Raw genomic sequence first — 22,507 nt, forward strand, 5'->3', positions numbered from 1 at the left:
ACAAGCATGCTGTGTTACCCTGAGTGACTCAAGCAACCTCTCTGGGCTAACATCTGTGACTGTAAGGCCCTCCAACTCTAACATTTCCAAGCAAAACTGACTCAAGCCTGGAGAAAGGAAAGGAAGCAGGAAGGATAAAGACAACAAGGAAGAGGATTGTGATGAGGAAAAGCAGAAAGGCTCCAAGAGTGAATTCAGAACCTGCAGATCCTAGTAGAAGAGGCCAAGCCATCTGGGCTGCTATCCTGAGCAGCACTAGTCCCCCATGTCTGCCTGACTTGGACTTGGGTAGCCAAGGGCCAGGGAGGATCAGGTACCTGGTCAAGTTAGGAGTCACAGAACTCAAAGGGGGCCAAGAGGGTTAAAATTGAGACCATTGTCAGGCAGTCCAAATAATGCACCAGAGACTGCCCCAGTCTGCCCGCCTAATGCCCAGAGCTTGGACCTGTGGGTCCATCCCACTGGTGCAGGAAGTTAAGGCCTGGGGAAGTCCAGAGAAGGGTGGTCAGGTGGGGTAGAGGAAGCATGCGGGCCTCTTCTTCCCAGAGTCAGTCACCTCACACCAGCCCCTCACCCACGTCCTCTTCACCACATCATCCCCAGACATCATGCTCGAGACTCTCACTGGCCCTTGGCAGGAAGTCCTCATGGCCCCACAGGGAATTCCCACCCAAGGCTCAGCCAAGCAGAGCACTGTAGGAGCCTCACCCATGATAGGTGGGCCCCGGGAGCCAGGATTGGCCCACAACCTCTCAGGCTGCCCTGTTCTCTCAACAGAACTCTGCCGAGTTCTTTATCCCTATGCCAGCTGCCCCAGCGGTGCAATGGGAATAGCCCTCCATCTGCTCTGCCTCCTAAGCAACGGGACAACAGGGAGGTGGAGCCTACTGGCTCCTGAGCTGCTATCGGTGGGTGGGTCCCAGCAGAAATGGCTTCAAGGGCAGCAGTTCTCCATTCATACTCAGACCTATCTGCTGACCTGGGTCAGAGAGCATCTCTCCAAGAGTGATGACTACCTTAGGGGGTCAGATGGAAAATGAAAGCACTTGGCAGCGTTCACCCGTTTATTGCCTTCATGGGGTGGGCGAAGAGGGGGAAGAGGTAGAGTGAGACAGAGGTGCCTCAGCTGAGCGGAAGCAGCTGACCCCTGAGTGCCAGCTTCATCCGGTCAGACCTAGCCAGAAAGGTGCAAGAGGTGTGGACTGAGCGAGCAATGGAGGTGCGGGTACCTCCATGGTCCCACCCCCTCGGACCGTCTTCCCACACCCCAGCTAGCTGGATTGGTGGAAAGGGCAGTGCCCGCCCTCTCCGGTCACGCCTGGGGCGGGTCCTGGTTGAAGGGCCGGAAGACAAGGAAGATGGGCTTGTCCGGCGTCAGGATGAGGTTGAATATGGTGTCCACATCGCCGATATGCTGCATTTCAACCTTGAAGTTCTCCAGAATCTGAGAAAGAGGGGTAGTGGGCTTAGGGGAGAGGAGGGGTGGGTCTGTCTCCCCCAGCCCAGGCTCATTCACCTGGGAGCAGTTGCGTGTGATGTGAGATGCTCCAAGTGGGTCTACCTCCAGCTCCTACTGAACCCTGTGCAGAGCCTGAAAATACCACTAGCCCTCTGTCCCCCTGGTTCAGGCTTTCACTTTGGTTTCTATGAAACCTTTTCCACCCCACCCCCCTCCCATCATAAGTTCTGTGGGAACTTATGGCCAGGGAGCACCCGTGGATGGTGAGTGGATTTGCCCCAAAAGGAGACCGCAGGAGGTTGTGGGGGAGGGGAGACCAAGTCCCGGGAGACAGATGTCCCCAGGTCAGACTCACGTGGATGAGGAAAAGGGTCATCTCCAGCTCGGCGATCCGCCGGCCCACGCACTGCCGCACTCCCCAGCCAAAGCCCAGGTTCCGGAAGTGGATGAGGTCCTTGTCTTTACCCAACCACCTGGTTGGGTCAAACTTTTCCGGACTGGAGAAGAAGGCAGGGTCTCGGCCCATGGCATAGATGGCCACTTGCACCAGTGTCTGAGGACAAGGTGAGCCGAGGTCTGAATAGGCCTTACCTCCTCACAGCAGGGAACAATACCAGCACAGCATAATACCCACTATGTGATCTTGAATAAGGCCCCACCTCTCCCTGAGCCTCGCCCATCCAATGCGTACCACCGAAGACACTAGGCTGGGGACGGGCCAAGGGATTGTCCTGCCCCTTTCCTCAGTCCCAGAGGACCCTCAGAAACCCAGGCAGCCCATGGAATCTCCCTCCTAACCTAGAAGTCCAGCAACATCCCAAAACCACCATCCACTGTGACCATCCCCTCTGCCCTTCATTCACACTGGGACCACTGCTGCCAAGGACCCCACCAGCCAGCCCCAGGAAGAAAGGCAGGACAGAAGCCCCCCTTGCCACTATCTTATGCAATTGCAGTCCACCCCTGGCCTCCCCTGTCTGACTGACAGAGCCTGCAGCCATCTTGCCACACCTACCTTGGCAGGAATCAGGTAATCTTGAAGAACCAAGTCACTTTCAGGGTATCTCTGCAGGGTCACGGAGATGGGGTGGAGTCTGCCAGTGAAAAGCATTCAGAAGCTGATGCCCCAAGGCCTGGACAGAGGCCCGGCCCCCAGCATGGCAGCTCAGCTCCAGCTGCACACCCTGGCGGGGTGTGGTGGTCTGGAGGCAGGACCCCTCCTCCCCATTCCCAGCTGTCTTCCCCAGACTCCTCACTTCCTGCTACCCATCTTCTCCACCAGCCCATCCTTGTAACCCTGTGCTCAGGCAGCACCCTGTCCCTGCCCAGGGATTTGAGGGGGTGGGGTGGGGCGGGGCAGGCATAGGTGGGAGTGGGCTTGCCTCAGCGTCTCCTTGATGCTAGCTTTGAGAAGTGGGACCATTTGCAGCATCTTGCTTATGTCTCCCTCTGCCTGGCGTCGGGCATTCAGAACCTCCTCCCGCAGCATCTCCTGCACTTTCAGGCTGCGTGCCATCTCGTACAAGTGCCATTGCAATGTCATGGATGTCTGGTGGAGAGTGTGGGGGTGCAGAAAACCCAGAGGGCTGGTTACTCATGGGGCATCTAGACCCATGCTAAATTTTCATTGCCAAACACTTCCCCCTCACCCTCGTCCAGGGATCCAGAAACCACTATCCACACAAAGCAAAACACAATTCAGAAGGCAAATGTCAGGACTTCCCTGGTGGTCTGGCGGCTAAGACTCTGCATTCTCAAAGCAGGGGTGGCCCAGGTTCAAGCCCTAGTCAGGGAACTAGATCCTGCATGCTGCAACAAAGACCTGGTGCAGCCAAATAAATAATTTAAAAAAAATTTTTTTTAAAGGCAAATGTCCAAGAAGCTTTTCTTGTGGTCCAAGCAGGAATGTTTGGGGCAGCACTTATCCCTGCCCTCCCCACTCATGTCACCAGAGCCCTCCCATCTTCCCCACCAGTAGAGGGTCAGCCATATAACTAATGCCTTCTTCCAAAGGACTCCAGAGGCCTTAAGAGGCCAAATCCTACTTCTGTAATGGTTGTACTCCTGATGACTGCCATTCCTCTTGAAATGCCTATTAAATGAGCAGCCCTCTCCCCAGTAGCAGAGAAGGCAATGGCACCCCACTCCAGTACTCCTGCCTGGAAAATCCCATGGACGCAGGAGCATGGTAGGCTGCAGTCCATGGGGTCGCTGAGGGTCGGACACGACTGAGCGACTTCACTTTCACTTTTCACTTTCATGCATTGGAGAAGGAAATGGCAACCCACTCCAGTGTTCTTGCCTGGAGAATCCCAGGGATGGGGGAGCCTGGTGGGCTGCCGTCTATGGGGTCACACAGAGTCAGACATGACTGAAGTGACTTAGCAGCAGCAGCAGCTCCCCAGTAGAACTTCCCCCTAAATGTAGCATCTGCCTATAGTAGTATAGCATAAAGTGAGGCTCAAAAATGCTGAAACCAGAACAACCAGACCTGTTTTATGTCAGAGTTGCAATTAGCATGTGGTCTATACTGAGACTGACCAGCTAATCTCAGGGCTAATGTAGTGAGTGTTAACTTTCACTGGAGGTATGAGTGATCCTCCTCAGGCCCCATAGTACAGATTCTTCAGTGATGGAACTGGAATATGACCTAGAGCTAGACACACGGTGTTGGCATATTAACTTGCCAAGGATCATATTTTGGTCCAAAAGGTTTGGACGTGCTTCTTCTTCCTCCCAGTGGAAGCAATTGTGAAAAATGCCGTCCAGTCACTTCCCAGCTTGAAATTCTTGCCTGGATCCCTGGAGTCCCCAGATCAAGTCCAGAGGCTGTGACCAGACCCATGGACCCCCTCTAACACCTGCCGGTTGCTCCCAGCCCACTGCCACCTCTCTCCAGCATGCTCCAGCCACCCTGAGCCACACACAGTTCCTGAAGCCCAGAAATCTTCCTCATGCTGTTCCCTTTTCCTACAGTTCCCTTCCCCAGCCTAGGAAGCAGGTGTGTACCCCTCCCTCAAGGCTCAGATCAAATGCATGTAATTGTCTCATTTCTTCCAAGGCCTGACACAGCGTGGGTACTCGGGAGATACTTGTTTAATAAGTAACAGGGCTGGTGACGAGGCATCAGGTACTGACAACACTGAGAAAAGAGGAGAGACCGACATGGCTTTTGCAGGATGAGGAGAGGGACTACTGGCTGTATTCAACTAAGTTAGGGCTTCCCTGGTGGCTCAAATGGTAAAAGAATCTGCCTGCAATGCACGAGACCTGGGTTCGATCCCTGGAGAGGGGAACGGCTACCCACTCCAGTATTATTGCCTGGAGAATTCCATGGACAGAGAAGCCTGGTGAGCTATATAGTCCACGGGGTGGAAAAGAGTCAGACACGACTGAGTGACTTTCACTTTCACTTTTCACTTTCACCTGAATTACTGGTTGTGTGACCTTAATGAAGTTCCTTAACCTCTCTGTGCCCCAGTTTCCTCATCTCAACAAAGGGGAACAGTAAAATACTGCAAAGTGTTGTTTGTGAATGCTAAACGGGTTAAAAGAGTTAATGTGAAAAGCTTGGGATCCTGCTTGCTGTATAGTGCTTGCTTAATAAATGTTACCCAAGAATAACAGCTGCTCTGGTGCAGGTGAGCTTTTAGGGGGGAATCCCTTTTACATGACTGACAATGAACTATGTTTAAAATATGCTCAAAGCCTCCATCTGCAGCCCAGGAATGGAAACTCCTGCATTAGAGGTTAGAGCACAGTGTACATAGAATACCTAGGAAATGAAGTTATTCACCCAGGGGCTTTGTCACCTGCTTCTCCCCAGTCCTGAAATGCTATTTCCTCTCTCTCCTCCTGGCACAAGAGGGAAGACAAGTTGACTTTACTCTGTGGAGTGCTCTCCTTGTCCTGTAAGGCCACATTGGTCTCTCCCCTCTTCTTAGCACTGTCAGTACCCAGTACCTCGTCATCCAGCCCTTTAAGGTGAAGAGGTGGCCGTCTGGGCCCAGGCTGCCTCCTTGTCCTAGGCTGAACTGTGTCCCTCCCAAATTCATATGTTGAAGTCATAACCCCCAGCACCTCACAGTGTGACTGTATTTGGAGATAGGGCCTTTAATAAGATAATTAAGGTGAAACGAGAGCTTCCCTGGTAGCTCAGCAGTATAGAATCCGCCTACCAATGCAGGAGGCACCGTTCGATCCCTGAGTCAGGAAGATCCCCTGGAGGAGGAAATGGCAACCCACTCCAGTATTCTTGCCTGGGAAATCCCGTGGACAGAGGAGCCTGGCAGGGTGCAGTCCATGGGGTTGCAAAAGAGGCGGACACAACTTAGCTACTAAACAAGGTAAAATGAGGTCATATGGGGGGGGGGTCCCTAATCAAATAGGATTGGTGTCCGTGTAAGAAGAAAAGGGAGTGTTAGTTGCAGCACAGGAACTCTTAGTTGAGGTATGTGGGATCTTGTTTCCCAACCAAGGATCGAATCCAGGCCCCCTACATTGAGAACGTGGAATCAGAATTCAAATGCTGCAACCAAAGATCCTGCATGCTGCCACTAAGACCTGGCTCAACCAAACAAATAAATATTTTTTTGAAAAGAAAAAGAAGGAAGTAAGGAAAATCATGTGAAGATGTAGAAAGAAGACAGCCATCAACAAGCCAGGCAGAGGGGCTTCAGAAGAAAGCAACCTTGCTGATACGTTGATCCAGAATTATGAGACACTACACTTTTGTGGTTTAAGTCACCCAGTCTGTACTACTTTGTCATGGCACCTCTCACAAACTTATACACGCTTCCTGTCTGAGCCATTTAGGATATTTGAGGTCTGCTGTATTCATCTTTATAGTCTTGGGGCCTGAATCGTAACTAGCAATCAAGAAACGCTAATGAATTAACCCTCACCATCACATTGGCTTGAGGAAGTTTAAGGTTTAGGAAAAGGGAAGGCACACAGGACAGAGAAGTTTTGACATTCAAGAACAGAAGCTTCTGGGACTTCCCTGAAGGTCTAATGGTTAGGACTCCACGTTCCCAGTGCAGAGGGTCCGGGTTCAATCCCTGGTCAGGGAACCAGACCCTACAGGCCACAGCTAAAGATCCACGTGCCACAACCAAGTCCTGACACAGCCAAATTAATACAATAAAATAAATACTAAAAAAGAAGTTTCTTGGATATTATTCTGCCTGTGGACCTCTGGGAGACACCATGCATGATGCCTTCAGACACTGGGGACATCAAGGGGGACTGAGGTCTGGAGGAGGGGGCATGGAAGGCAACAAAAAGACATGGAGGGCAAGCCCAGGGCAAATTCCACTGGTTGGCTCCCAGCTTCTCTGAGATCCCGCCTGCCTTCCTGATACCGAGTAAGCTGTGTCACCCACCTGTATCGTGTCACCCCCTCTTCACTGGCAAAGAAAAAAAGGTGGATCAGCCTCAAGGCATGCTCAGTGGATGACTGACTTGAGCTCGCCCTCCTAGAAGATTAGCATCTAGGAAGTGGGGTCAGGAGGAGGAGATGGAGCCCTCATGGACAGGGGTTTCAGACAATGAGGAAGGCTGTGGGGAAGGGGCACAGGAAGGGACCGGATATACCCCTACAGCCTCCTCACTGGGTCCTCACCGTGTCCACACCCCCTGCCAGCATCTCCGTAATATTGGCCTTGACATCCTCCAAGAGCATCTTCTCACTTTTCAGGAGGCGGTAGAGGATGCCTGGGTAATTCCTAAATTCTGTTTTCCTTCTCAGGTCCTGGTAGAAGATCTCAGTGTATTTTTCAGCTGTGGGGCAGGAAGAAAGAAAACAGAGGGAGGCCAGGAATTTCCCTGGCTGTGCAGCGGTTAAAATCCATGCTTCTACTGCAGAGGGCACAGAGTCAATCCCTGGGCAGGGGAATAAGATCCCACATGTTTCAAGGTGGCCAAAAAAAAGAAAAAGCAGCGAGGCTCTCTACAGAGGGGCAAGAAGGAGCACAAGGGCTTGAGGATTCTGGAGCCCTGCACTTTCTTGGCTGCTGTTTCTCTGAGGAGCATGCTCTATAAAGTTCCTCATACCTGTTGTGGTTTTTTTTTTTAATTATTATTTAGGGTAAGTGCTATCATGCCCATTTTACAGATAAGGAAACAGAAGTCCATCTAAGATGATAACTTGCACAAGGTCACAAGGGTGTCAGGGCAGAGGCAGGATTTAACTCCAGACCTGGCATCATCACCACATCCCAGTCAGCCTTCTCCACCCTTTACGAATCCCTGTCACCGAAGCCCTGCTCTGTCACCAAGCACAGCCATGTCTGAAATGCTGGTCTTTAACCCATGTTGGGAATCCCGGGCTCCTTGGAAGAATATGACAGACTTCTTTAATCCTCTTTCTCCAGAAAAATCTGATCATCCCCCGGAGTCAGCTTTCTGCCAACCATATTCAGGGGTTCCTGGGCCTTCCCGATGGCCATCCATGGGTTTTCTACATGGCAAGTCATAACTTGGGACAAAGCAGCAGGCCAAGGTCTGAGGCTCCCAAATGACTTTCTCTCTCCCTCTGTGTCTTTCTCCCCGCTCCCCCAACCCTCAACCCTCCAACCCAGGCCTGGATTTCCCATCTCCAGAGGCAGACAGGGGTCTCCTGGCTTCCACCTATGACTGCCCAGGGTACAGCCCTCACCTTTATTGAAAATTGTGTCCCATGCAGCTACATGGTCCCTCCAAGTCTTGGCTCTGAACAGACGGTACAGTTCTGGAGGGACGTTGAGCAGAGGGACACTGGTATGGAACATCTTGTAGACGGCATCAATGAACTTCTGGGCCTCGGTGTTCACTGTCTCCTCCAGCATCCCCAGGCGCTCCCCAAACATGACATTGGTGATGGCTGCAAAATTGGAGAATCTCATCCAACCTGACCATCTGAGAGCCTCAGCTCCCAGGAAACCATCGCCCCCTCCCCAACACATGGGAGCCCTTGCATCCAACCTCAGCCTCCTTCAGTAAAGAAACTGAGAGCTGGGTCCCAAAGGGCTGAAATTGCAGGAGTAAGAAAAACTGCCTTTGTGGCAGTCAGTCAGGCCCTTCAGAGAGTCATGGGACAGACCCTAAAAAGGGATCCCTCGAGTGGGAGGCAGAGCCTCCAGCACAGCTGAGAAAAGGCTCAAACGGGGAGGAAACTGCTCTATCCCCCTTCCAGCAGCACCCCCCAGCAGCCTCTCAGCTTTCCTCCTGGGACGAGAGACTTCTCATCTATAATTGACCAGAGTGGCTAAATACTTCCTGGAACAGGTCAGATGGGTGCCTGCGGGGACATCAATCCACAGTAACTGGCCATCCAGGGCCCACTTGGCTGGTCATAAGAAGTCACAACAACCCCCAAAGGTTTCCCGCCTCTTGGGTCAGGAATTTTATTCCAAACCCTGGGCACTCCAAATGTCCTGCAGTGACCATGTGATCCCCATCAAGCCACAGGGCCTTTGCATATGCTATTCCCTCTGCCTACACTGTCCAACCTCTTTATTCCATCTGGAAAATTCCTACACATCCTCCAATACCCTGTTTCAATTACCCACCTAACCCTCCCCTCCCCTCCCAGACTTCGAAGGGAAGGTCTCTGTCCCAAGAGAGAGAGATTTGCTGAATGAAAGGCCAAGTCAAACCCTGGCTTTTGGAGAAAAGGGGCGACAGGGACCCACATTCTACAAATTCTTGCCTCCATATCATGAATCAGATGAGAGCGTGCAGCTCTCCCCCCGGTAGTTGATGACAGAGAATGTGTTCAGCGGCTCCTCCCAGAAACCAATCCTGACACTTCTTCGGAGTCTATTCTGGGTCTCAAGGTGAGATGCTGGGTTCTCCCATCCCCAGGACTGTGGTCAGGTAGGTTCAAGTTCCTTACACTCAAAGGCAAAGTGAAACAGGTCTTCCTTGATGTCCCCTACAAACTTTCCGGAGCCCTGCTGCTTGATGCGCTTGTGCAGGAGGCTGACGAAGTCCTGAGACACTGGATTCAGCAGTGGGATGAAGTTCTTTATTGCCTCTGGAGCCATCACCTCCGTGTTCAGGACCACCCTGTCTTTCTTCCAGGTTCCTGACTTCCTGAGAAAACATGGGCCATCGGGCCCTCATGGTCACAAACCCCAGGCCTGGCAAATACAGAGGGGGCTGACTAGGCTTTCCCAGGAGGCTGAGCCACAGCTCAAAGTCCAGCGCTCACATCCACAGCCCTCCCTGCCCTCCCCTCTTCCCAGCTTCTGCCTGGCCTGGGCAGGACAGAGGGGAGGGAATAGGGAGGCTTGTGTGACAGGAAAAAAAAAAAGGGTGAAGATCAAACCCCCAACCATGCTCTACTCCCTCTGCTGCTGCTGCTGCTGCTGCTTTAAACAAGATGGAAATCCTATTCTTAGAGCCTTTAAGTAACTGTCAAGCCCTGTAGTCTTGGCCTCTGCTGCAGGCCTGCCCTCCCCACCACTTCCACTTCCTCCTGGTCAGTCTCACCTCCTACCATTCAAGGGTCCCTCTACATCACCTTTTCTGGCCCCTGCATGGGCACAGCTGACTAACCTCTGCACCCGCAATGTCTCATTACTTTCATTGGTGGGGAACCTCAGGTGCCCAGAATTGGGTTAATACCCATTCCTATTCTCAACTTACACCCATTCTTGAAAATAGATCCGTGTAAAGCCCTCTTTGTTATTTGGGGGCTTTTTATGCTTACAAGAATGTTATTATAAACTCACAGTCCAACATGAATACTAGAAACTTGATGATAATTTTCAGATGCCAACGCAGTCCTCCCACATCCTGCCTCCCTGCCTCCCAACCTAAATCTCTTATTTGCTTTTGTAAATAGTTTTATCTGCTGCTGCTGCTGCTAAGTCACTTCAGTCGTGTCCGACTCTGTGCAACCCCATAGACAGCAGCCCACCAGGCTCCCCTGTCCCTGGGGTTCTCCAGGCAAGAACACTGGAGTGGGTTGCCACTTCCTTCTCCAATGCGTGAAAGTGAAAAGTGAAAGTGAAGTCGCTCAGTCCCGTCCGACTCTTCGCGACCCCATGGACTGCAGCCTACCAGGCTCCTCCGTCCACGGGATTTTCCAGGCAAGAGTACTAGAGTGGGGTGCCGTTACTATCTGATCAACATATATTTCCAAAACGTGCTTTTTAAAAATGCATGCTTTTCAACATGCATGTTGAAAAAAATAATAAAATAAAAATGCATGCTTGTTTTCAACTTAACTTCTTATAAAAGCTGTCATGATTTGCTTTTTTTCACTCAACTTGTATCTCTAAGTATCATCTGTATTGTTGTATCATCTGTATTGTGTGAGACACGGAGTCTGTTCTTGTTGACTGGGGTCTGCCTCTGTCACTCTTTTCATGCTCCTGTTCGGCATTTAGGTGATTTCCCAGTTTTTGCTATTATGAACTACTGCATTGCAAACATTTTAGTACATATCCATCTCAGTGGGTGGGGTGCGGGTATTCTTTGGAGTATATTCCTGAGAGCAGAATGACTGCATTATAAGCATGGGTTTATAATGGCTGCTTTATAAACATTCAACTGCAGGAAGTAATGTCCAACCATTTTCCAAAGTGGTGGCATCAGCTTTCAGTCCCACTAGCAAGCTAGGAGCACTCTAGTTGCTCCATATCCTCATCAACACTTGTTACAGTCACATTTTCTTTTTTTGATGAGCAATTTGGTGGAAAATGGTATCTATGCATTTAGATACACTGATTTCTTCATGCTTCTTACTGCTCCTTTAGACTATAAGGGACTCTCCTAGGGGCAGGGCTCCACCCTACTTGTCACTCAGAGTTCAGCACCAGGACTAGCACATAGGAAGCACTCAATAAAATGAGTCTTACTGGATGAACCAATGAATGAGAACTTTTCAAGGTCTTTAATTACTCAGTAAAATCTTCTTCCTGACCATGTTCCTGAAGGTTGGCAGGGCAGTTCACCCTCCCCATTATCTGTTTGATGGAGGCAGGAAGATGACAGGGGTTTGTCTAGAGGCCCAGCTGTTAACAGAAAGGGCAGGACAAGCACGGCCCCAGCATCTCACCCCCAGCCTCTGCCCTTGCTCCAGCCACCCAGCATCTCCCTCCATTCCCTGGGAGAGAGCCCAGGACTCACTTAAACAGGACTCCAATGGGTTTCTGATGATACTGGTGATAGGCCAGCCAGGGTGGGATGTCATATCTCTCTGGGTAGGATCCCTCGAACTTGAAGAGATGGGCCACGTCTTCAGGGTGAATGATATAAACTGACTCCAAATTGCCAAGCTTCTCCCTGGAGGGGCAGAAGAGGGGTGCTGTGAGGTAAGGATCTGAGGAGAGTCCTGCAGACCCTGCACAATCAGGGCACAGGACCCAGCTCCTCTGTAACCACTTTGCGGCTGACAGCACAGAGCAGACCGGCTGGGAGTGGATCCTGGCCCATAGTTTTCTCACTGTATAACTTTAGTCTCATCCTCTGAGTTTCAGTTTCTTCAGTGGAGATAAATACAGTACCTGCCTGACAGGATTGCTGAAGAATAAGATGATATGAAATCTATGAGTGTGGCCTCTATTGTGTGTATCTGTGCTCAGTCTGATTCTTTGTGACCTTATGGACTGTAACCCACCAGGCTCCTCTGTCCATGGAATTCTCCAGGGAAGAATACTGGAGTGGGTTGCCATGCCCTCCTCCAAGGGATCTTCCTTCCCAGGGATTGAACCATCATCTCTCGCGTCTCCTGCGTTGGCAGGCAGATTCTTTATCACTGTGCCACCTGGGAAGACATTCTCTAAGTAACAGCTTCGTGCTCATCTTATCATCACAGTGGCTCCTACACATCCTCAGGACCAAGCCCACCCCTACCCAGGGCCTCCCCTGGATCATCAGGTCCTCCAATGTTCATTCTTCCTGTGTGTCTACACTCTCAGCACCCTCCACCCTCTCACCTATGCAGAGCTCAGAAACATGGCACTTTCATGGCAGCTGGGAGTAACTCTGGACTAGAGTGACTCCATGTAGCTTGCTAGGCAGGTCACACACCAGGCCAGGCAGTCCCTTCTAAGCTCTAGGATTGAAGTTCTGGAACTGGTCACCCTCCCCCAGGAATTAGAGGCCCAACAAAGTACTCTGTCACTATTAAAATAAAACTGAGGTAAAACATCAAGCCCCAGGTATAAATATACCTTAAGGCACTTTGCAGAGTATTAATGTACAACTGTCATGAAACAACAGAAAATTCTGCTTCTCACTTGTATCTGCCTTTTGCATAAGAAAGTTAATTCAAGATACACTTCAAGGTAAAATATAAAAGCATACAAGTATAAGCCAAATTCTCTTTCTCTCCCTCTCTCTACCCTCCTTCCCCTCTCTTCCTCCCTCTCCCTTGAGAATGGAGAGGGAGGGGGAGGGGAGAAGGCGAGGCTGGGGAGTGGGAGAGAGCACGGCTTTAGCCACTAACCCACAGAGCCCAGGCCTATCTTCCCCAAGTCTCCTTGGCCAACCATGGCCTCCCAGAAAATCCCCTCAGTGTTTTTCCAGCTGCCACACATCCTCAAACCACTGACTCCATTAAAAACAGCTAAGCAAAGTCCTTGAACTGCTATTGTTATTATCAATTCTACCTCTGGGAATCTAGCCCAAGGCAGCTATCTGACATCAGTGATGCCTGATGGATGAAAATGTTCATAGAAAAAAAAAATGTATAAGGATGTCTAATAGTTAAAAAAAAAAACAACCTAGAGTGGTCTAAATATCCACTTTTAAAAGCTAGCTGAAAAATATATGCCTTATCCATACTATGGGCTACTATGCTGCCTTTTAAAATTATATTAAAGAGAGAAAAGAGAAAAGAAGTCCTTGGTACATTGTTATAGGACAACACAAAGTAGCATATAAATACATTCGCATTCTGAATGGTACATAAATATTATCAAAACTGAGATTGTATTTGATATCAATTTTTCTAAACTATTGAATAAAGAACAGAAATAGACTTGTATTAAGGGAAAGTCCATGAAACTTGGAAATTCCTCATGTTCATTTAGAAGTTTGTTATTTCAAGGCTATAGTTAGAATACTGACACCCTGAATAATATAATAATATGCATGCTCACTCATGTCCAACTCTTTTCAACCCCATGGACTCTAGCCCGCCAGGCTTCTCTGTCCATGGGATTTCCAGGCAAGAATACTGGAGTGGGTTGCCATGTCCTCCTCCAGGGGATTTTCCTGACCCAGGGATCAAACCTGCATCTCTTGGATCTCCGGCACTGGCAGGTGGATTCTTTACCACTAGCGCCCCCTGGGAAGCCTGACACCCCGAACTGGAAGCTAAACAATCAGGGTTCAAGCCCTGGCTTCGCCCTGATGAACTGTGTGACCTTGGCAAGACCCTCTCTCTGGGTCTCAGTTTTCCCATCTGTGAATTGGGAATAATGCCAAATTTAAGGACAGGTTGCAAGACTCAGATGACAGCGACTCAGAAAATAGGGGCTTTATAAAATAAAGAGTTCCTACAAGGGGCTAGGAACAGGAAGGAGGAGGAGGGGAGGAAGCAGGGAATAATGAAAAAATCCATGAAGTAAGACTGGGGAGAGAGGCTTAGAAGGGAGAGAAAGAGACAGAAAGACAAAGAAGAGAGACTAAGGAGCAAACTTCTTCCAAACCTAACATTCAGCCTGGGGCTAAAGGGGTGCCCTGTCTCCAACCAGTTCTAAAAAAGCACTTATAACTGTAAAAGGGGGAATTCCCTGTCAGTCCAGTGGTTACGGCTCAGTGCTCCCACTGCAGGGGACACAGGTTCGATCCCTGAAGAGAACTAAGATCCCACAGGCCACGCGGTACATCCCCCCAACCAAAAAAAAATAAAGTAAAAGTAAAGCATTATATTTCCTGGTATCCCCTCCCTGCCCTCAGCCATCACCCTTGCCACCTCTAATCCCCCTCACCTATGCTCTCAGAAAGGAACCCAAATGTCTCTTGAAGCCCACCTACCTTAGAAACTGCTAAACCGGAACAAGTGGGGCCTCCCTCCGAAGGGCAGCCCCCAGACCTCACCCCCACCCCAGGGCAAGAAGGTGGGGTACAGCAAGGCCAAAAGACCAAAGGGTCTCCCTCCTGGCTGGAAGCAAGGCGGATGTTTGGGGAAGAGGGACAGCAGCCAGGCCTAGCGGAAGGGACCTATCAGCCACTCAGAGCCCCACAGGCCAAGGGGAGACAAGACCAGCACCCTAGCAGGACGGTCTTCTAGCTGAGTGATCAGGGCTAGAGTCCTAACCTCTCTGAACTTCCTTCTCCTCTGAAAATGGGGATGACAACCACACCTTGCAAAGTGTCCTGCAGATAATGGAGGTACCGGGGCTTATTTTCTTGGCCTCCCCACCTCCCCAAAGTTTCTAAGGGTGTAGAGCCCGGGGACTGTTGAGGCCTCAGGGCTGGGAAGTGAACCCACTGTCTGGGAAGCATTAACTCTACTCCTGCCACCGCCAGGCAGGAAGAAATAAAGTCAGAGGTGAACCAGAGCCTGGAAGGGGAGGGCAGACCTTTCACGGAGGGGGCCACCACAGGCTTCCCTATCCCGCCAGCCCCAATCCTCTGCCAGGCTTACCTGTAAATGGGGCCATACTTCTGGAAGTTCTCGATGTGGCGAAAGTGGATTCTCTGTGAGCCCTTCTCCCTCCAGAAATGGTAGAGGTTAAGCCAGCCATTGTCACCAGGGGAGGGGATCTCACTGTAGGGGCGAGGGGTCTTTGTGGAGATGCCAGCTCCCTCTCCAGTGCCCACCCTGTGGTGGCCCCAGCCCTCCCTCCCTGTGCTCAGGACGGGTGGGCAGGCTTTGACCAGGGCTGAGCGGAGGGGAAGCCCCCTGGCTAGCATGCTGCCCCCACAGCTGCCGCTGTCTCTGCTCGTACTGCAGCAGGTGACTCTGGCCCTGGGGCCCTGGGACTCAGCTTATAATCACCAGCTCAAGGCTAAGTGAGAAGCTGACAGGGCAGTCAGCCTCCTCCAGCTGACTCCAGCCCACACAGCTCCTCCCAGACTCAGTACTGTAAAGGAAAGAATGTAGCTCATCATTCCAGTTCTACAAACATCAAGCGTCAGCCACTGTGGTCACCCACCTGAGGGGACTCCCTCCCTCAGTGCACGCTGAAGAGGAGACTTCAGGATGAAGAAAAACAGGAAGTATTTGCATTGTACTGGTCCCTAGATATGATGTATATCTAAGGGAAAATTTCCATGACCCCGGATTCTTGCACACATAACTTCCCTGGTGGCTCATTCGGTAAAAAATCCACCTGCAATGCAGGAGACAAGGGTTCAGTCCTTGGGTTAGGAACATCCCAGGGAGAAGGAAATGGCAACCCACTCCAATATTCTTGCCTAGAAAAATCCCATGGACAGAGGAGCTTGGTGGGCTACAGTCTATGGGGTCGCAAAAGAGTCGGACAGGACTTAGTGACTAAACAACAACATATATAGAAAAACACTAAAATCATTCACTTGAGATGCCTGTTGTTTGTTGTTTCTCAATTATCAGTCGGTTGTTCAACAGGGGTTAACTGGGAATCTGGGCATCCTGCCCCACCCCGGCCCTGCACTGGGAGCTCCGCCATCAGATGGCAAGATGCACACTGGACAAGGGGAAGGCAGTGGGGGATCCAGGGTGGGCTTCCCTCTGGGACCTGGGCTCCCAGAGCTCAGTCTCCCAACCTGTTGTTTCTCCTTCAGAGCTGTTTTGATGTTTTTCTAACAACTTAATATGTTCCCTGCAGCCACCCCCTGCCTCTGAAAGCTTCCTTTGAAAAGCGCGTTAGAATGTGCAGGCGTTTAAATTGGTTCATTGTGGCTTTACTCTCTTGTCTGATGTGTGACTTGACTGGCTTCCAAAAGCTCAGCTTTTTTGTGTTTACAAAGTGATGAATGGGAGGAGCAGAAGCAAGGTCCCAGAGTTTTGGATGACAAGGCACGGGGAAGCTCTAAGCACCACAAGGCACTGTGGTTTTGAAGACACCTTCTTCCAGTTGGAAATGCCTGGGGCCTGGGAGGTGTGGTGGTTTGGAGACCTGGAAACACGTTGCATAGAACACTAGGGGTCCAGCAGGGTGGGGCAGGGAGCAGAGGGGCCCCAGACCCACGAATCAGTCTCAGAGGCAGGCTTCTAACCTCGGATGGGGGACCACTAATGGTAAGCTTGGTGAAGTTGCAGGCAGAGTTCAAGAGACCAGGGTCTGTTGGCCGGTTCTGCCAAACCACTTCATTCCAGGTCAATGAAACACACAGGAATTAAGCACATGCCCCTGGCTGGGCTTGATGCTACAATCTCGGGAGCAAATAAGTGGGCACCATCCCTGCCCCAGGAAGTTTCCAGAAGAAAAGCTACATTTGAACATGTGTAAGGGCTGCAGCCAGGTTGAGGATTTGAGGGGAGAGGGATGGACTGTTACTGTGCACCCCTTCTCATAATGAAGGCTTTAAATGCTGAGACTAAAAGCTAGAATTACAAGGAAACCAATCATATTAAAACGTAGTCAACAAAATACTAAAAAGCAGGAATTTCCTGGCAGTCCAGCGGTTAGGACTTCACGCTTTCACTGTTGAGGGCCTGGGTTCAATCCCTGGTTGGGGAACTAAGATCCCTCAAGCTGAGTAGTGCAGCCAAAATAATAAAGAAATTAAATAAATAAACAGAATTCACAAAGAAAAAAATAATTATTATCAAATACTAAAAATAAAAAAAATACTAAAAATCAAATTCATCACACACACACAATCTTATCAACACACTAAATCACACAAGATCTAATAACAATGGGCCTAATAACCACCAGGCTTTTGAAATAGTGATGGGCATAAACTACATTTAGAGATGTCTACAATGATCGCAATGCAACATAAAAATATATGTGACAAAGTATAGCCAGGCTATTAGCATAGTGGGCTTGGTTTTGGCTTGGCCTCCTGTGAATTGAAGAAACTGCCTCAGTCAGAGGTCAGCAGCAATTCAATCTGTTGCCTTCTATCAGTCCCTGGACTTGGGTAAGAATCCTGCTGCAAGCCTCCTCACGGCCGACAGGAAGGACAGCCTGTTTCCTTACGGAAATTTAAAAGTTTAAGATAGGACTTCCCTGGTGGCACAGTGGCTAAGAATCTGACTGTCAATGCAGGGGACACGGGTTCAAACCGTGGTCTGGTTAGATTCCACATGCCTCGGAGCAACTAAGCCTGTGAACCACAGCTACTGAAACCCATGTGCCTAGAGCCCGCGAGCTGCAACAAGGGAACCCACCGCCATGAGAAGCCCTCGCATTGCAATGAAGAATAGCCCCCTCTCGGAGCAACTAGAGAAAGCCCGAGCAAAGCAACAAAGACCCAGAGTGGCCAAAAATACTTAGTTAAGTCAAATTATTTTTTTATTAATTATTTATTTGGCTCTGCCGGGTCTTAGTTGCGGCATGTGGGATCTAGTTCCCTGACCAGGGAACACACCTGGGCCCCCTGCTTTGGGAGCATGGAGTCTTAGCCACTGGAACACCAGGGAAGCCCTGAAATTATTGTTTTTTTAAGTAAATTAAAAATAAAATTTTAAACTTGAAAAGTAAATGTGCAGCTCCAGAAAAACCCACTCACAATTGGTTCATGGACCAAGAAGACCTCCCTCACCAGGAAGGTCATGGACTTCCCTCTGTGACCTAAATGGACTCCAATAAGCTTCTGCCCAGCCCCCATCCCTCCTGGTGGGAACCAGAGGGGGCTTGCCGAAACACCAAGCCAGCTGACCCGTGCCCTGTTTACAAGACACAGCGCGGCGTGGTCTTCCGACTGACCCCCAAGCCCTGGGCCTGATCCTGTTTCCAGCCTTGCTTCCTACTGTATCACCTCACAGCAACCCCAGGGCAAACTTGGGTCTCTTCACTCCTCTCTGACACAGCCAACACCAAGACCGTGACCGCTGCTCCCTCTGCTAGAAGCAGGCCCCTCCCCAGAGCCTTGCCTTCCGGCGCAGGGCCCCAGAGCATCCATGGTCGCCAGCTACATTTTCTGAGCAGGCCACCTCCCCTCTTGCTGCCTCTCCACCTCTGCACCCCAGCGCTAGTGAACCGAGTCACCAGCCCTTCACTAATGTCGACTGAAGGAGCAAAGAAGCCAAGGAAATGGCCCGTGGACCTGGGCTGCGCAGGGCGAGAAGGCTTCCAAAATGCAGCGGGGAAGGTAGGAGACGGCCCTGGGCTTGGAATCTGCACACTGACCCTGAGCACGTACGTCTGACTCTGGGCCTCAGTGTCCCCATCTGCACACCGTGAGTACTGAACAAAGGGTCTCTGAGGTTGTGGGTTGGAAGGGTCCATATTACTAAGGTCTCCATGAGCCATGCCAAGTCCAGCTCTGAGCTGGGTCTAGGAACCAGCTTCCACTCTCAGACTGTCAGCCTGCTCTGGGCTCTGGCTCCCCTCTCCAACCACGGAGCCCCTCCTCAGCCAGCACCCCTTCCAGCATTTGGCCCCTCTAAGGCAAGCCAAGATAAACTGCAAGGCCTGCCTTAAACTCCTAGGGCTACATGTAAGCTCCAAAGGAGATGGTCCTAGGGACCTTTTATATTGGGCTTCCCTGCTGGTTCAGCAGTAAAGAATCCACCTGCAATGCAGGAGACACGGGTTCGGTCCCTGGGTCAAGAAGATGCCCTGGAAGAAGGCATGGCAACCCACTCCAGTATTCTTGCCTGGAGAATCCCATAGACAGAGGAGCCTGGCGGGCTACAGTCCAAGGGTCGCAGAGTCGGATACAACTGAAGCAACTTAGCACCCATGCACGTCCACCTTTTATATCGGGGCGGCGGGGCCATGCTTCTTTCGTAAAGGATCAGGTAGTAAATATCTCTAGACTCTGCAGGCCACATACAGTCTCTGCTACATATTCTTCTTTGATTTTACAGCCCCTAAAAAATGTAAGACTCTTGGGACTTCCCTGGTGGTCCAGTGGTTAAGAATCCACCTTCCAATGCAGGGGATGTGGGTTCGATCCCTGGTCAGGGAACTAAGATCCCACATGCCATGGGGCAACTAAGCCCACACACTGCAACTACTGAAGCCCACGTGCCACAGTGAAGACCCAGCGCAGCAAAAAAAAAAAGAAGCCCATTTCACGTTCACCACACCAAAACAGACCATCAGCCAAATATGGCCCATGGGCTAGTTTGGCAACCACAGTTTTAGATGCAGGAGCCACAGCGGCCAGCAGGCACAGTTAGCTGGTTAAGCCACCCACAGGCACATGTCCTGGGATTGGACAGATGTTTGAGGTCAGAAGGACCTAACACTGGTCCTGGTGGTCTTGGCCCCACCCTTCTGGAGCTGTGTGACCTCTGGTTGGTCACTTAACTTCTCTGAGTCCCCACCTCCTGATTCGGAAATGGAGTGTCTGAGTCTGTTTGTGCTGCTATAATAAAATATCACAGACTGGGTGGCTTATAAACAGCAGAAATGTATGTTTCACAGTTCTGGAGGCTAGAAGCCAGAGATCAGGGCTCCAGCTTGGTCAGGAGGGTCCTCTTTCTGGTCAAAGACTTATCGTATCTTCACGTGGAGGAAAGTCAGGGAGCTCTGCGGGGACTCTTTAAAAGAGCACTAATCCCATCCATGAGGGCTCCACCCTCCTGTTCTAATTATCTCCCAGATGCCCTAACTCCTAACACCATCACATTGAGGGTTAGGATTCCAGCGAGGGGTTGGGAGGGACATAAATATTCCGACCATAGCATGGGAACAACACCTAGATGTGATGAATGAAAAAACCTCCCACCCAGGGTCTGGAACACACTCCATCCTTGGAAGCAGTTCTTTTTAACCACCAATTCCTCTGAGTCAGGTGGAGGGTGTTCCTTCCTTAGGAAGCTGCATCCAGACAGCAGCTCTCACACCATCCCAAGGCTGGGTGTGGGGTAGGATGCAGGTGAGTGGGCATAGATGAATGTGCCTGTGCATCTCTACAGCTGCTGGGTCCCGAGGATTTATTTGGATGAGCCAGGTGGTGCTCTAGCCCAGAGGGTTCTGTGTCCAGTGAGGGGACCACAGTGAGCTTTGAGAGGAGGGGAGTGCAGGCTGAGTGGGAGGCATTGCAGTCTGGGATACTGGGAAGACTCTGGACACCCTGTGGGATGGGGAGGCTGGAGCATGAGGATTGGGGGAGGAAGGGGTGTGGTGGGCAAGAGCCAGCTCAGAGCCACATCCAGGCTGGCCCCCAGGGTCAATCGGGAGCCAACACACACCAGGCAGGGGTGACGAGACTGATTCTGAGGTGCGGGTGAGTCACCTTGGCCAGGTAGGTGCAGAATGGAAGCCCTTGCCGATGGGGTCGGCGGAGGCACTCTCAGGCAGGGGCGGATGGGGTCAGGCAGAGTCAAGGTGCTGAGTCAAGCAGCCACAGGAGGCTGAGGACGATGCGGGAAGGCCTCTGGGAGCAAGAGGAGAGTTCTCACCTCCTGTGACTTTGTCCTTCTTGGATTGGTTGAATGGACACAGGATTAAAAAAAAAAAAAAAGGAACTATGCATTTTTCAAACATTTTGCCAAAAAAAAAAATGTACTCAGGCATTCTTTAAAAAGCTGTGTCCATTTCCAAGTCCCTTCTTAGGCTGCAGTCCAGCCCTGGGGTGTGGCTGCAGGCAACAAGGCAGTAGGGCTCCAGGTGTGCCTCTGGGCTGTCCCCGAGCAACAAGAGACAGGATGCAGGCCCCTTCTGGTTCAGACTGGTGCTGGTCTGCCAGAGGAGACGCTTGGAAAGGAAGCAGCCTTGGTTTTCAGCATCCCGTGTGGTTATCACAAACGGCAGCCGGAAGAGAAATGATCTTTCTTCCTTGATGACAGACAAGGCAGTGTGGTGCAGACGATGGAGCAGAGGAGCAGACTCAAGGCACGGCATGTGCCTAGATGGATCCCAGGTCAAAGGCACCAGCCTGTGAGATGAGTGCATCCACAGGAGGTGGACAAGACCCCTACGTGTGGCAAAGGACACAGCTCCCCCAGGAATGGACTGTAAGGCTGTCCTTCAAAGGAGGCCAAGACAATACCAGAATCTGAGCTCCAGGCCTGGGCCATCATGTCAAAGGGGAGAGCTTAGTTAGAGTCTCAGGAAAGGCTCGGGCTGAATGAGGAGGCAGAAATGCTAAAGAAGTGTGTGGTGGGTAGAGGGTGCTGGAAAACGTGATGCGGACTTGAAAATTAAAAAGCCAACCTGGGAAGAGAAGGATGCTGCCATTTCTGTAATGAAGAAAGGCCTACGTTGTGCTAAGCACTTGTCTACAAGTCATTCGTTCAGTCCTCCTGGGTAGGTCATGCAGGAGGCAGCAGAGGTTGAGCAGCAGGGCATCCTCTAGGACTGAGAGCTTCGGCTGATTAGCGGGGGAACCTAGGAAGAGCTATATAGTCAAAGCTCTGGTTTTTCCAGTAGTCATGTACAGATATGAGAGCTGGACCATAAAGAAGACTGAGCATAAAGAGTTGATGCTTTCGAACTGTGGTGCTGGAGAAGACTTGAGAGTCGCTTGACAGCAAGGAGATCAAACCAGTCCATCCTAAAGGAAATCAATACTGAATATTCATTGGAAGGACTGATGCTAAAGCTGAAACTCCAATACTTTGGCCACCTGATGCAAAGAGTCGACTCATTGCAAAAGACCCTGATGCTGGGAAAGATTGAAGGCAGGAGAAGGGCACGACAGAGGATGAGATGGTTGGATGGCATCACCAACTCAATGGACATGACTTTGAGCAAACTCTGGAGACAGTGAAGGACAAGCAATCCTGGCGTGCTGCAGTCCAGGGGGGTCACAAAGAGTCAGACATGACTTAGCATCTGAACACTGGGGAGAGCTCCTTCCCTGCCTCCCCCGTCCACAGCACCTTTCTCTCAGGATCTGGGGGTAGTTGTCGGGCACCTCCTCAGGACCAGGCACTCAGTGGGCACAACCCTAGATAAGAACACTGAGGCTGGAGTGACCAGTCCAGGGCACAGGCCCATCGGGGCAGCACTGAGCTTTGAACCTTGTTCTGTTGGATTCTAAAGCCCCTGCTCA

General features: G+C 50.9%; 1 protein-coding gene across 1 annotated transcript; it reads right to left on the reverse strand.

The window, feature by feature from the left end:
• Window positions 1–1,050: 1,050 nt before the first annotated feature.
• Window positions 1,051–15,451, reverse strand: LOC102400151 (cholesterol side-chain cleavage enzyme, mitochondrial). The gene is made up of 9 exons (XM_025271874.3): window positions 15,048–15,451; window positions 11,579–11,734; window positions 9,336–9,535; window positions 8,118–8,321; window positions 7,083–7,240; window positions 2,842–3,008; window positions 2,475–2,553; window positions 1,815–2,012; window positions 1,051–1,444 (listed from the first exon to the last, which is right to left on the reverse strand). The coding sequence occupies exons 1-9, from the start codon at window positions 15,314–15,316 to the stop codon at window positions 1,313–1,315; spliced, it is 1,563 nt and encodes a 520-aa protein (XP_025127659.1). The 5' UTR covers window positions 15,317–15,451; the 3' UTR covers window positions 1,051–1,312.
• Window positions 15,452–22,507: the final 7,056 nt, after the last annotated feature.

This window comes from Bubalus bubalis, chromosome 20 (genome assembly GCF_019923935.1).
Source record: "Bubalus bubalis isolate 160015118507 breed Murrah chromosome 20, NDDB_SH_1, whole genome shotgun sequence".
Taxonomy (NCBI): Eukaryota; Metazoa; Chordata; class Mammalia; order Artiodactyla; family Bovidae; genus Bubalus; species Bubalus bubalis.

What these genes read in the sequence shown, in the direction of transcription:
- LOC102400151 (XM_025271874.3), bottom strand. Translation starts at nt 15,316, where the DNA reads ATGCTAGCCAGGGGGCTTCCCCTCCGCTCAGCCCTGGTCAAAGCCTGC. An exon ending in CCCATTGGAGTCCTGTTTAA is followed by an intron (nt 9,536 to 11,578) that starts GTGAGTCCTGGG and finishes ATGTTTTCTCAG; the next exon opens with GAAGTCAGGAACCTGGAAGA. An exon ending in AGCATCAAGGAGACGCTGAG is followed by an intron (nt 2,554 to 2,841) that starts GCAAGCCCACTC and finishes TTTCACTGGCAG; the next exon opens with ACTCCACCCCATCTCCGTGA.